A 14047-nucleotide genomic window follows, 5' to 3' on the forward strand; every position below is an offset into this window, starting at 1 on the left:
TACAGTCGATCACATGTAGTGGAAATAGTCAAGTCTAATCATCGGGATGATTTTGGCTTAGCAACAGCAAATCAACCTCTAAACCATCTCCTGACATGAGAGTCACACTGTTTCCCACAAATAATACCAGGTTAGAAGCAGGAAATGTCTTTGTTAAAAATCCTTATTTTTTCAGAGTGGTTACTAATATGCAAATATATATAGAGATTATTGGTTTAATCTCAGTTTTAATATTTAAATCAATCAGATTTGTTAGTACTCACAGGATTGAGAGGGGGCCTGGACCTGATGAACTCCAGGATGACTTCATGAGCACTTTTCTTTAATCTTGGTGGGATGTCTCCATTGACCTGAAGCAAAGGAACAATTGGTCTGCTTATATTAGCTCAGACAAACGCTGCTACTTTCAGGAGGTCATTTACTAGATGGAGAACATGATGGATGGAAAAATTAAATAATCCAAACTCAAATAATAAAAGAAACACAAAATCAACAAAGTATATGTGGACATTTTTACATTTTCTGTTGCAAGACAACCAAACCCAAGACCATTACATAAGGCCGAGATTGACGATTATTTTTAATTATGGATTAGGCTGTCAAATTTTGCAGCGTCGTCTCCGAGCCCAAGACACTTTCTTTAAATCATGCTTGGGTCATCTGACAGTCAAAATACTAGTAATATTCAATAATGATTCTAATATAAAATCAGCAACTCCTCACTGCTAAATAGAAAGACTTTAATCAGCGATCACAATAATTACAAAATATTTTTTAAAGTTTTCAGTTTTACTGTGAATAATGCCAAATGGAAGAGTAAAGTCATGGCTAAGTTTACACCAAAACAACCTGTTATGGGACTGTTTTCTGGAGCATTTCATTAAATGATTTGAACTGTGGTGGTGTGTTTTCTGGATGTGGACTTACACAACAACTTCAGGTATCACACTGAATCCTTAAAAGACTAAAACCAAAACTCAAGAATACACTAAAAAAGCGATTCTTTGCCCTCATAAACATGAAGCCATAATGTTTGAGTAAAATGCAGCTGAAATATATAAAATCAAAGGTTTATTCATTGAAATCATTAAGGAAAATATGTTTGGTATAAACAAAATCTATAATAATCAAGTGAGATTTCCATTGACTAGATGCCATTAAATGTAACATAGCATGTAACATAACATTTTCTGAGTGTATGCAGTCATCACTTCATCACATTAGTGAAAGGCACAGTTATACTGTATCCAATAATAATCAATGCAACCTTACGATTTTTATGCAGCAAGCCTTTTCCTGCAGGATCAAAAGAACAGTGCAGCACTGAGTGCAGCATTCGAGTAATACTTTCAAAGCTGCAACACATGTTTTGACACTGACCATGACTTTACGCAGTTTGTAGCGTTTGGACCTGATGTCATCCATGAGCATCTCATAAGGAGTGAGCTGGTACTCAATAGGCAGAGGGTTGTACTGACGCTCCTTCACCTTCTTCAGCTTGACTCCTTCACGCAGGTCCCTCATCACCTGAACCCAGAATCGAGCCTGAGAGGAGAAGAAGTAGTGAAAGCGGAACCTAGTGTAGAAAAGAGAGCTAGCCTCTGCCTGCACACAGAACAGGGAAACAGGGCGCCATCATGTGCAGTGGCTCTATCAATCTCAGCATGGTTCCTGAGAAGTTCTTTGATTACTGTGTGTTTACAGTGATAAATGCATTCATGGCGATATCTTCACGTGAACATTTGAGGCAAGAGTCAAAGGTCGAAGATTGCATACCCAGTCAGCATTCTGTAACTCGTTCAGGTCTCGGCCAGGCTCCTCTGATGACTCCTCCTCCATCTTACGGAGGTTCTGGTGGAAAAAGAACAAGATCAAATTTAAAAAGTGTTGTTTTGGTAAATAACAAGACATGCACCTCATCCAGTTTCTATATGTAAGCTGTTAAGTGGCTTCACTCAAACAGCTTTGAATTCACAGCTACACAAATCTTTATTTCTCTCATGCTGCCTGTTATGCAGCTCCTGATGTTAGTCTCTGGCTTCAAACACTCAGTAAAGGTTCCAGACTTTTAAAGATCCCCCTCTGAAAAACCATAGATTTTCTTACTGGAAAGTTTTGCAGAAACTCATATCTTCATTATTATTATTATTATTATTATTATTATTATTATTATTATTGAAACATTATGACAAGAAGTACGAAGTAAGGAAGCAAGTCCCCTTTAATGTTACCCTTTAACTGTAATATGAACAGAATGAGACAATAACAAGCTTGTAAAAATCAGTAGGCAGACTGAAAATGTGTTTCCTCTGGTTCATCTTGGTGGTGAGGCTGTCCTTATCATGTCACAGGAGGGGAAAGTTTGGTAAGACAATCACGGGAGTTCGCCCAGCTGACTGCCGAGTTAAAACCTCAGGTCACAGGGGAAATTAGAATTCACCATCATGCTGCGGGGGCACAGCTGTGTTGACTGACTGCTTACATAACATCACTCGCAACAGGCTTTTTGGTGCATCACAAGTCAATATGTCTACAGTGTATACAGTACTCCAGTCACAAGATAACAAGATGGTCCCTGATGCTTTATGACAGCCCATCAAAATAAAGCACTGCTAATCCAGCCAGTGAAGAGCATAACGAGAGCTTAGTTCAATTGCTGTAAAACACCATTATCTCATTTGGATGGACAGCAAAACTCCAGATCAGATCAAAGCAACATATTTCCATTCCACCTGAGCAGCTTCTTCCACGTGTTCTGCATCAATTAAATCATGAAAAGTAATCCACAGTGTGAATGAAACCTTTTTGCTGCCACAAAATAAAATATTCAGGGCAATTCCCAACTGCATGTAAAACCTTAGTAATTCTGCCTTCTGTTGAGGTTATTTCATTCATTTTCTCTCTCAACAGCTGACAAGAAGCACTCAACCCTGAGCAAATAGGAGCACAAGTTATCTGTGAATCACCACCAATTCAGCTGCTGTTCAGCAGCAGGAGGCGTCTCTGTGGAAAGATAAAGGGGCTTTATTTGGCAGCGATGTCTGGTAGCATTGAATGGATGAAGATGAACTTTTTGATATGTGTTTAGCAAAGAACTCCAAAACACACAAACAGGACAATGGGTTTAGGCACATTTGGTTCTGTACAAAATAACTGGTGAGAGTCTACAGTTAGGTAGCAGGTATACGAGTCTGTACACGGACTAAATGCTGATGGATGTGTTTAGATTAAATAGGGATGAATCTCTATGTCATTAGGGGAAATGGCAGATGCCGCTCATTTTATGCTGCTGCTTCTTATATCAGCTCACTATTAATTCTTAGGGCCAAATTTACTTAACGGGACAAAATAGCCTATAGCTAAAATAGCATAATTTTTATTTAATCACAGTTAATTTCACTATCAAGCGTAAAAAAATAAGACGTGCTTTTGTTTTGGTGCTAAAAATTTGAGCAATAAACAATAAAGTGCATATTGCAAATGTGTCCATCATTTTTTGCCTTAAGAAAGAAAATCCTGGAAAAACATTTGGAACAGGTTCAGTCACAAAAATCTGTGAGTTCCCAGCTTTTACATGCAAACTTGTCACTGTGCTCTCTTTGTAAGTACTGATAGTATTTTTTTAAATGCAACACATTATTAAATCTGCCCCTTATTAAATTCTTCTGTTGCACTTGCTGATTTTATTCCTGCACAGTTGGCTATCCTATTCTGTTTTTCTTGCCCCAAAGGACACTATCAAGTAATGTGTTAGCAAAAAACAATATAATGGCTATTGGACAGGAGTGTACCTTGAAGTGGCTCGCAGATTTTCACTTGTTAGCGTCTCGCACACATATATGGGGTTTGACAATATAACTGCTACTGCTATTGTTAATCATACTTATGGCAAATAACTGTTAATGAAATCTATTTACCGTGTTAACTTTGTTAATTTATTTGTGGCGACATTTTGATGTTTAGCATGTTATGTTTACCATCTTGCTTTAGCATTTTAGCATGCTAAGGTCTTTTTCACAGCAGATATTTTGACATTGCATTGGAAGAATGGCACAGGTGGTCACAATGACAATGCTAAGGTGATGTCTAGCAGGTATATTATTTATAGTTTTTACTATTTTAAATATGTGTTAGCATTACTAAACTTGCTAATTAGCACAAAACAAAAAGTAGCGCTGAGGTTGATGGAAAGGTCATTCGTTAGCATTAGCATTATAGGTTCCACAAATGAGTCCCGTTTCTATTATAGTATAAATGGTACAACATTTTATGCAAAACTATACAATGGACGCTAATTCTTTTGGCACTTTAAAAAAAAACTGAGTACAAGAAATATGTCTGTATGCTACTGAGTTTTAACAATTGACAAACACAGTGATGGTAACGACTTCAGTTTACAATTACTGCAACCCCCAACTTTCCTCGAATTTAAGTTTCTGTCTTAGCCTGTTCCACTCTGCAATAAAACTCTCCTTTCCTAAGAGTTGCGTAACTGACCTAATCCTCCCCTGTATTCATTCAGATGCATTACACGCAGTGAAAGGGCAACAGCAGTAGTGCATAGCAGGAAGGAACCCTGAGGTGAGACGTACAAACACATACACACAGCTCCTTAAGGGAACTGTTCCAACCCACAGCTGAGCTCCAAAATGCTCCCAAGGAAAAACAAAGTCCACAATGACTCCTGTCTGTGATCTTAATGGCTGGGTAGAAAAAGAAAATAAAAAAACAGAGCAACGAGACATGACTTGAAATAAAAAATTAGTCAATAAGAAATCTTTGGTAAAAGAATCAACATTACAAACATTACATTTGCTCTCAAAGACTTCTCTTTAGGAAGAAGAAAGATCTGCATTGTGTCTGTGCAAACCTGCTAATCACCCGATCTCTAGGGAACATTATTAGAAATCACCTGCCAGGATCCCTGCCTATAACAGGCATCATACCAACAAAACGCTGTGGAGAGAATTAATCCTCGGTGGTAATGAGAACAACTTGTAAAAATATTATGGCGCAAACCTTCCAGCCACTACAATAGGACTATTTTCATGATTATCTTAATCATTTCAGGCTGAAGGCTAGCTATGAGAACCTGAACTCAGCGCTCTTGGAAGACTGAGAGTCAGCATGTCTGCAGATTTAATCATCTATGTCTGACATGCACGACAAACATGTCACTATTTTTTTCATGGTGGCTCAATTCAACCTGTCAGCCGAGAGGGTGTCAGTACATGGCATGTCACCCGCACACAGCACCCTTGCCTTACCAGTTTACATCAAAATTGCTACTGCAAGTGTTTTGCTCTTAATCATCACCGTCACCATAAATGTGTTGCTATTTTGTAACCTCATAGCTTATTCTTGTATAAGGAAATCAGTAGTTTTATTTCTGTTCTCATTCCTCTATTCCATGTATTCATGTATATTAGAATTAATGAGCGGTCCATAAAATGAAGAGAATAAAATCTTCATTTTTAAAGCTGTGAGTCAGAGTCATTTGTGGTTTATCACAGTATGAGTAATGTAGGTTGAGCACGCATGTATATTAATTCATTCGCTCTTTCCCCAGCCATTCCCACGGATGCCTTTCTGCATCAGCTGACTGCCTTCTGCACTGTCACACAGTAAACAGGGCTTTCACACACATACTGTCTTCATGTCTTTGTGAGTCATATTCATGTGTATTGTAAGCTACAGTCCAGCCTAGTGATGGCGATATAACTAAGAACCATTCAGGTGGTTTACAAGAATCTTTGATACTTAAGAAAAGATTTATGGTTGTTACATAAAAGTTGTCTTCTCTGTCAATAGTTTAAGTTAGTTGCTCTCAGGGCTAGCCAGGTGGTCAGCTAAATAATTAGCTGTGAGTCATAATGTTATTCTACATCATTAAAAATTCAAGTTATGCAGATAGGGGTCATTTTCCTCTGTTTTGTCTTTTATTGCCTTTCTGACTTTGGGCTGACGGAAATTCTTGTTTAATTTGGACACAGCACAATCAGTCATGACATCAGTCATCTTAGGCAGACAGCTAGCTTCCGAGCATGAAGAAATCTATGAGCCAGTCCATCATCAAATTAGGCTGTAACAGATCCAGTTAAGTCAATTATGAAGGTATCCTTGCAAGATATTTGAGAACTCTTTGATTAAGTAATACTACACTAAGTATTTCTGGCTGCAATTAATGTAAACAAAGCTTTTTACTATAATACTGTAAATCACATATGTGTTAACAATATAAAAACATACACTGATCAAGTGTAACATTATGAGTGCTGACAGGTGAAGTGAATAATATTGATCATTTCTTCCTCACAGACCACCGAGTCAGACCATCTCCAAAACTGCAGCTCTTTGTGGGGTGTTCCCGTTCTGCAGTGGTCAGCATCTACCAAAAGTGGTCCAAGTGGTGAACAAGCAACAGGGTCATTGGCGGCAGAAGCAGTGTGATTCACGTGGGGAGAGAGGGCTGGCCAATGTGGTCTGATCCAACAGAGTTACTGTAGCTCAAATTGCCACAAAATGTCATCCATTCTGATAGAAAGGTGTCAGAATACACAGTTCATCACAGTTGGTTGTGTATGAGGCTGCATAGCTGCAGAACAGCCCGGCTGCCCATGCTGACCCCTGTACACCAGCAAAAGCATCAACAATGGGCGCGAGAGCATCAGAACTGGACCACGGAGCAATCAAAGAAGGTGGTTTGGTCTGATGAATCACGTTTTCCTTTGCACCACATGGCTGGCCAGGTGCACGGCTGTCGCTTACCTGGGGAACACCTGGCACCAATGGGAAGAAAGGAAGCCGGCAGAGGCAGTGTGATGCTTTGGGCAGTGTTTCTTCTGGGAAATCTTGGGCCCCGTGGATGGTACTTTTACACGTAGCACCTACCTAAGCATTGCTACAAACCATGTACACTGTGTAATGGAAACAATACTCCCTTATGGCTGTGGCCTCTCTCAGCAGGATAATGTGCCCTAACAAAAGCAGTAATGGTTCAGGAATGGTTTGAGGAACGCAACCACGCGTTTGAGATGTTGAGATATTTGAAATCTTGGCCTCCAAATTCCAAAATCTCAATCCAATCGAATATGTGTGTGATGTGCTGGACAAACAAGTCCCACCTCGCAACATGTTGGTGCAGATACCACAGCAAAACTTCAGGAGTCCATAACTCGATGGGTCAGGGCTGTTTTGACAGCAAAAGGACTCACACAATATTAGGCAGATAGCCATAATGTTATGCCTGATCTGTTTTATCATAGGACCCTACCTCTTTGGCACTCTTGATCTTCTCCAGGAAAGTGCGCAGCTCTCTGGTTTCTGTATACAGGGCTCGGCACACTGCCTGGTAATGACTGGGTGCATCTGACACACTGGGTAGATGAGCTGTGCACAGCTAAAACAGAGGAAGCAAAAGGATTTTCAGTTCACACTTCACACAGCTGCACTGAAAGAAAAACAAAACCAAAAATCAAAAATACATTTACGGTGACACACAATTCAATTCTAAATTTCATGCTCTTACATTCACTTCATTAAGTTTCAAGATTTTCTTTGGGATTTGAAAGCCTGATCAGGTTTTCAGGTCATTTATGACATTATTAGTTGATTGATTTTGTGCTAAGACAATAACAAGCTATTATTTTGCAAACCATTGCATTAGATCAGATAATATAAAGAATAGCAGTCTAACAGAAGCTGGCATGACAATGACAATAATTAATTTGACTATTTTGATTGCTGGTTTCATGGCTACACCAACAGCACTCGTTTAGGTTTTAAATGAAGTACAGATAGTCGTATCAAGCTAGCACTTAGCGGATGGATCTCAGTGGCATTATATAAAAGCAAAATACCCCCAAAAGACACTTGTAAACAGCTGTTATTGACTGATGAACACAATTCACAAGACAGCTCTGCCTGAGGTCAGCTACGCTGCTGCTCCACACACACACACACACACACACACACACACACACACACACACGCAGCGATGACAAAATATGCCCTTGTTTGTCTCAGAGGAACAGAAGGTACCTTTGGCCAACACTCTGCATGCTCTTGGCATCCGTTTGTCCAGACTGCAAAAATTTCACTAAACACGGAAAACACCCGACAACTGTCTCGTTTTAGAAACTTTAACCTGCCAACAAGTGTGGGAGTAACAGAAAATAATGGGTTCAGTTAAGTGTACATAAAATTCTTTTTTTTAATACAAAATCAAAACAGTTCCATTGAGTGGATAAATATGGCTCTAATCTAAAATAGTGTCATCGGGGGTTAGTACAGTAGGACAAAAGGTAAACCAAGGAGCACAGGGGGTGAATGGTCTCAGGGGGAAAAAGCAACAATTCAAACTGACAGCTAGAGAGCCACAGGCCAGACTGCCACACCGCTCCCATGCATCTCCTTGGAGAGCAGTGTTGGTGTGCATGTGTGCACTTGTGTGTGTGACTGGGTACATGGTTATTACGTAAACAGTGCACAGGCATGCGAGGACTGACACAGTGACTCTGCTCGACTGGACAACAGAGATCCATGCCTCCCAGCAAAGATGAGCCTGGCAGCCCGAGTGCACTGTGGTTCTGAACTCTGCTTTCGCTGCTGAGTTTAATATGTTTAATATTTAATAGTTTAATTTTCCCACACACAGACCTTTTCCTAAACACTTGCCCTCTTTGTTTGCATCTGTTCCTGGAATACTTTGGAAGATGATGTTTTCCCCAAGAACTGGAGAACTGTTTTAGCTTCACACATTGTAGAGATAATGTTTTATAAGTGTGTATAGTTCCAAACACTTACACCACTCATGTCTGCTTGGAGAGATTACTACTTTATTTCACTTTCCTTAGATTTTGATTATGGAAGTTCACTTGCAAACAAGTGATTACCTGCTCTAAGTAGGAATTATATCGCCTACGTCTTCCATTACTGGAATCATTAAATTCTGTTTTCTCCCAGCTGTTGCAGGAATACTTGATCAAACAAATACTTTATATGTGACTGACCAATCTTTGCTCATTAGCTAAACAGTCATGTTTTAACATTTGTAGCTGCATGAATCTCTTTTTGTTGGCAGTAAATAGGAATAAATTGGCAACAAGCTAAAAATAACTTAAATATCACATGCTTGAACCTGCTGAGAAGGAAATGCAGCCTCCTAACTAAAAAATATATCTATCTGTAGCTAGCTCTCTATATAAGTCTGTTTTTACCTTTGTCTGTGTTCAGCCTGGTGCTAATTCCCTCCATTAATCACTTTTTGGATTCAGGCTCATGGGGGGGGGGAGGGGCTTACCCTGACAGAACTGGTGGATGCACAGGGAGAACACACAAACACATCAAGGCCACAGCTGATTGGTGGACCCTCTAGCTCTTACCCGGCACTAACTACTGCACCTCCATTCTGCCCTATAAGATTAGTGTTTTCATGGGTCACCACTTTGTCCACTATTTAAAAAAGCTGTTTTACCTCATGTCTTTTACAGGGTCAGCCCACTTTAAGCCAACTTTCTCTTAATTGGCCAACTTCATACCTAGTGCTTGTGTGCCTGTGCTTCTTAGTCGTTTGGTGCCTTGTGGAGATGAGCAGATATCTGCTCAGAGAAACTGTTAGTATATCACTATTCAGAGCAGCTGGAAGCCTCTGCTTTTTAGGGGATTACTTTTACATACTTAACACTTATTAACTAAAATTACTTTATCTCTTGGCAGTATCCTTTTTAACCACCAGCCATCAGTGGCTGAACATACATATTAGCGTCCACCAGCTGCTTACATTCAAAATATCTCTGTAGCCACGAATGCCAGAGACGTTATCAGAGTCCTCCACCTCGTCCTCTTCCTCTGTGGCCTCATACCCTTCGTCAAGGCATGCTTCCCTCTCAGCCTCAGCCATGTTAGTCATGAGGTCAATGAGCTGCTCCAGAGGAGGACTCAGCTCCCTTTCCTCATTCTCCTTCAGCCCGTAGTCCAGAGCCTTGTAAATCATGATCCCCAGAGACTCGATCACCTGCAAGACAAAAACAACTAGTTTATATGCTAATACTAACTCATGTCTATATGTTTATTAGAATCATCTGTTTTCATTAATAAATAAAATTTAACATTTGTACATCTAACATGCTTTGATAATTTAAAGTAAAATCCATCTAAAAATATGTTGTAGATGTGATCATAATAAAAATTATCCTCCATTTACTCTTTATAACTGTTAACCATTTGTCACATAATAAAAACAAATATAGATTTGTCCCTTTGTTATTCAATATGATCCCCTTTAGTGTACCAGGCCTGAGCAGAACACGTGTGATGTGTTGACTGCATGGCTATTTGCAGAGACAGCTTCCTGAGTCACCACACAAACACTCCCTCATAAAGATCATATGCACAATCAATATCATATGCATACAGTCTGGTCCCATGTAAAGAAAAAGACACAGTAAAGCAGGCTTTATTTAGGGTGTGGCTACTTTTTTCAAGCTCCTCCCATTTTAACCTGCAGTATCCTCATGTTTGTCAGGCAAACAAACATGATCAATCACTAAGACTGTAACTAGCTGCTAGCTTGCCTCTTACCCTGTCTTGTGTATGTAGCATAAAGTGGCTTTATCTCTTTAAAACAGCCATCTCTATTGTCTGGAAATGACTGTAAAATACTCAGCGAGAACAACAAATTGTCTTTTTTCTGTCACAACGTGTCACACCTTTTATGTATAATTGTATATTAGTGTAAAATTAATGATTCGAGCAGTTTCAGCTGGTCATTTGAATGGTCTGTGAATGAGAGAGCAATAACCTTTATTCCACTGTACACAAACTGATTAAAACACTATGCTACTTTATGTAGATTTATCACATTTTTTGGGTTGCACATTTCCAACTGCCGACCTCTGTATATTTAATTTTTAATTTTTATTTAATTTTATATATATGTATATATACACACACGCACACACATAGATTTACTATACATATTCAGTAATGCGCATACACTCTTATATTTGCACAAATATTTATTGTTATAATCCTCAGATTTGCCCATTATTATATTTTGCTTTGTTCTTATGTTATTTGTATTTTGCACACCTCTGTTGCTTGTGAAGCTTGTACACAAAAATTTCACTCACATGTGCTGTACCAGTGTACCTGCACATGTAATGTGACAATAAAAGTGATTTGATTTAAACACAAGCAATGAACACACATTAATATTTAAAACGTTTAGCAAGAATCAGCCTGTTGTGACCTTACCTCATTCAACAATATTACACACTTGACAAAAAGGATAAATACATTCATTGCATAGGAGTAACTGTCCAAAAAAAATTCTTACTCGGTGGACAGATTTTGTCAAACCAAAAACGGCACAGAAAGCTGAGCAAATGACAGAAAATTACCTTTAAAAAAATCATATGTTATTTTCTGTTTCACAGGCTGATGCATGTAGGTCAGGAGATGGTGCGCTTGAGTTTTCCCGGAATTGGGGAGTCATGGTGGATAAAGCAGACATTGCCAAAGCCAAGATAAAAGAGTGAGAAATCACAGAGAGGATTATTCTGCAGCCCTGAGCACTTAGACAAGACTGAGAGGGGCAAAAACCAAAGCAAAACACTGGGAGAAAAGACAGTAAGAAAGACATGAGACGAAATCAGAGGAAATAAGTGGAGGTGAAATATCAGGAGACAGGAAAAGAGGAAAAAAACAGATAAAAAAACAAGAAATGATATGATGAGAGGTCAAAGGGGGCAGTAGAAAGGTAAGACACAAGGATCAAGTGTGTGTGTGTGTACATATATGTTTGTGTGTGTAGACATGAAAATCAATGAATGCTCATGGAGGGAGGAGTCATATGAGACATCCCCCCATCAGTGGGTAATGGCTGGGTTTTCTCAGGGGGAAATGGTCTAAATGCGACCTCTTTGTCTGAGCTCCACCTGGGCCCACACCCACTGACAGATGAGACATATTCAACCCAGGACCCGATTTAACCGATTATCAATGCATAGTCACCCCACAGTATGTTTTACTCAATAATGTTTTAACAGTTACGTGTTCAGTTTGTGGATTTTTAGGCTCCTGTTTCTTATCTCCTCCTCCTTCATCAGAAAGCCACACCTTAAAGCATTTGATCTGCAAAATGAGATTAAATGGAACAAGACGGACTGCAGCGGATTCACTCATATTTTTTTTTCACAGCAAAGATTAAGAGCATCAAGGGACTCACACTGAGATATATTATCGGTCCTCCATTTTGCTGGAGTGGGTGTTTAGTTTAAACCAGCATCAGGACCAGAATGGTGCTCATTTAAGAAAAAAAGGCTCCTCTTTATAGGCTGTAAGAAAACCAGGCAATTAAGTTTGGTTTCAGAGCATTAATATACAAATAATCTAAATAATCCTTGGCATAAAATTGGCATTACAAAGCATTCTAGTATTTTACAATCCTAGCATCTCTTTATTAAAAATAATATATTTGTAAATTTATGTAATTTCTCTCTAACTTTTCCTTGAATTGCAACTTGAAACACAAAACTTTCTAAATGAGCTCATCATTTAAATTAAAGTAGACTAACACATTCTTCACAAATAATTAAGTGCAAATTGCGACTAATGGATGAACCTGAGCTGTCCCTGTGACTGTGAGGCTAAAGCAAACATGTCTCCATTCTACTTTAAAGTCTCCCTGAATGGTTCCCAGGCTTTCAGGCGACCAAGCGGAATGATGAGATGGAAAGGAGGAAGCAGGGGGAGTAATACTACAGCTTTGCAAAGCAAGTATAGAACCTGACCTCAGATACAAGCACCAAACATCTAGCAGGATATGATGTGAGCACAGAACCTTATATTTACATGAATCATGAAACATTTAGCCTCTGTCCTAATTACGTACATTATTGATGTAACAGCTCCATGTGTGTGAATATGACCAGGTTTCTGCTGCCACGTGTTCACTGTTTTAACCTAATGTTTCCTGCGGTCTGGAGCTGTCAGCGGTCAGCTTAACTTGTTAAAGTTGCTTAAATTTCTATGATCTATGTCTCCGTTAGAAATATGACTCCTTTTTATTAATATACATCTCCTATCTGGAGATAAAATAAGGTTAACTCACAGTCCACAATTAATATTTTCAGCACCATATATCAATACACACAATTCAATCCATTTTATTAATATGTAGCAAATTTAGTTAGACGTGTATGTGTGAATAACCAGTTCAGATAAAAACAAGCTCAAGACAACAGTGTCTGACTGAGGAAGGTCAGGAAGGACCACAGATGGAGAGGAGGCTGGCGGTAACAATGCCTATGAATGTGGCAATGAATACCAGCTGTAAGAGACAGTGAATCACTCTAGCTTCAGATATTTGGCTTTGGGTGGCCAAACACCAGTGCCAGCTTTACAAATTGAACAACGGCTGAAATGTGTGAGCTCTGCTCTCTAATATGCAAAAGCACTCAGCAAAGGGCCATAGTCTAATTACCTGGTAAAGCCTTTCGAATTTGGAGGATTGCAGAAACAATGTGGGGATTTTAAACACTTATATGTCCTAATTAGAGGGAGCAGAGAAATTAGGTCATGTCTGTGGCAGTAAACAGAAAACAAGAACTGGGAATCCTTTATTTTTAAAAACTAATTAACAGCACTACAGTCGATTTCAGTGTTTTCAGAATATTGTGTTAAGAATTATATCATAAAAGCTTAGTTCATACACCTTTTTGACAACGACAGCTGGAATTTAATATCAGTGACAGTCCACCTGGTGTCATTTTATTTTACAAAGCCATCCTGGGCTTGAGTGGTATGGTGGTCTTAGGGCAAGGGCTTCAAACATAGGGCCCAGGGGCCAGGATCAACCTGACAAAGACTATAATCTGTTTTACGGGCTGGGCTGGAGCGTTTATCTTTCCACATATGAGTGCGAAATAGCAACAACATTTCAAAAAAGAGCTAAAACATTCAATAATAAATAACTGCAAATAAAGACAACAGTCTCCTTTTGGTTATAATCGTCATGACTGAAATCAAGTATAGCATTAGTTCC

General features: G+C 39.1%; 1 protein-coding gene across 4 annotated transcripts in view; it reads right to left on the reverse strand.

Moving 5' to 3' along the window:
* The window catches only part of LOC116320617 (protein spire homolog 1), a 36329-nt gene that overhangs the window by 12769 nt on the left and 9513 nt on the right, over window positions 1–14047 (reverse strand). For all 4 annotated transcript variants that reach the window (XM_039619098.1, XM_039619100.1, XM_039619097.1 and 1 more), the window contains exons 3-7: window positions 9782–10015; window positions 7274–7399; window positions 1777–1851; window positions 1381–1545; window positions 264–350 (exon numbers count right to left, since the gene is read on the reverse strand). In XM_039619098.1, coding sequence (XP_039475032.1) covers window positions 264–350; window positions 1381–1545; window positions 1777–1851; window positions 7274–7399; window positions 9782–10015 — 687 coding nt within the window. The remainder of the gene's footprint in view (window positions 1–263; window positions 351–1380; window positions 1546–1776; window positions 1852–7273; window positions 7400–9781; window positions 10016–14047) is intronic.

The sequence above is a fragment of the Oreochromis aureus genome, linkage group 11, assembly GCF_013358895.1.
Source record: "Oreochromis aureus strain Israel breed Guangdong linkage group 11, ZZ_aureus, whole genome shotgun sequence".
NCBI lineage: Eukaryota > Metazoa > Chordata > Actinopteri > Cichliformes > Cichlidae > Oreochromis > Oreochromis aureus.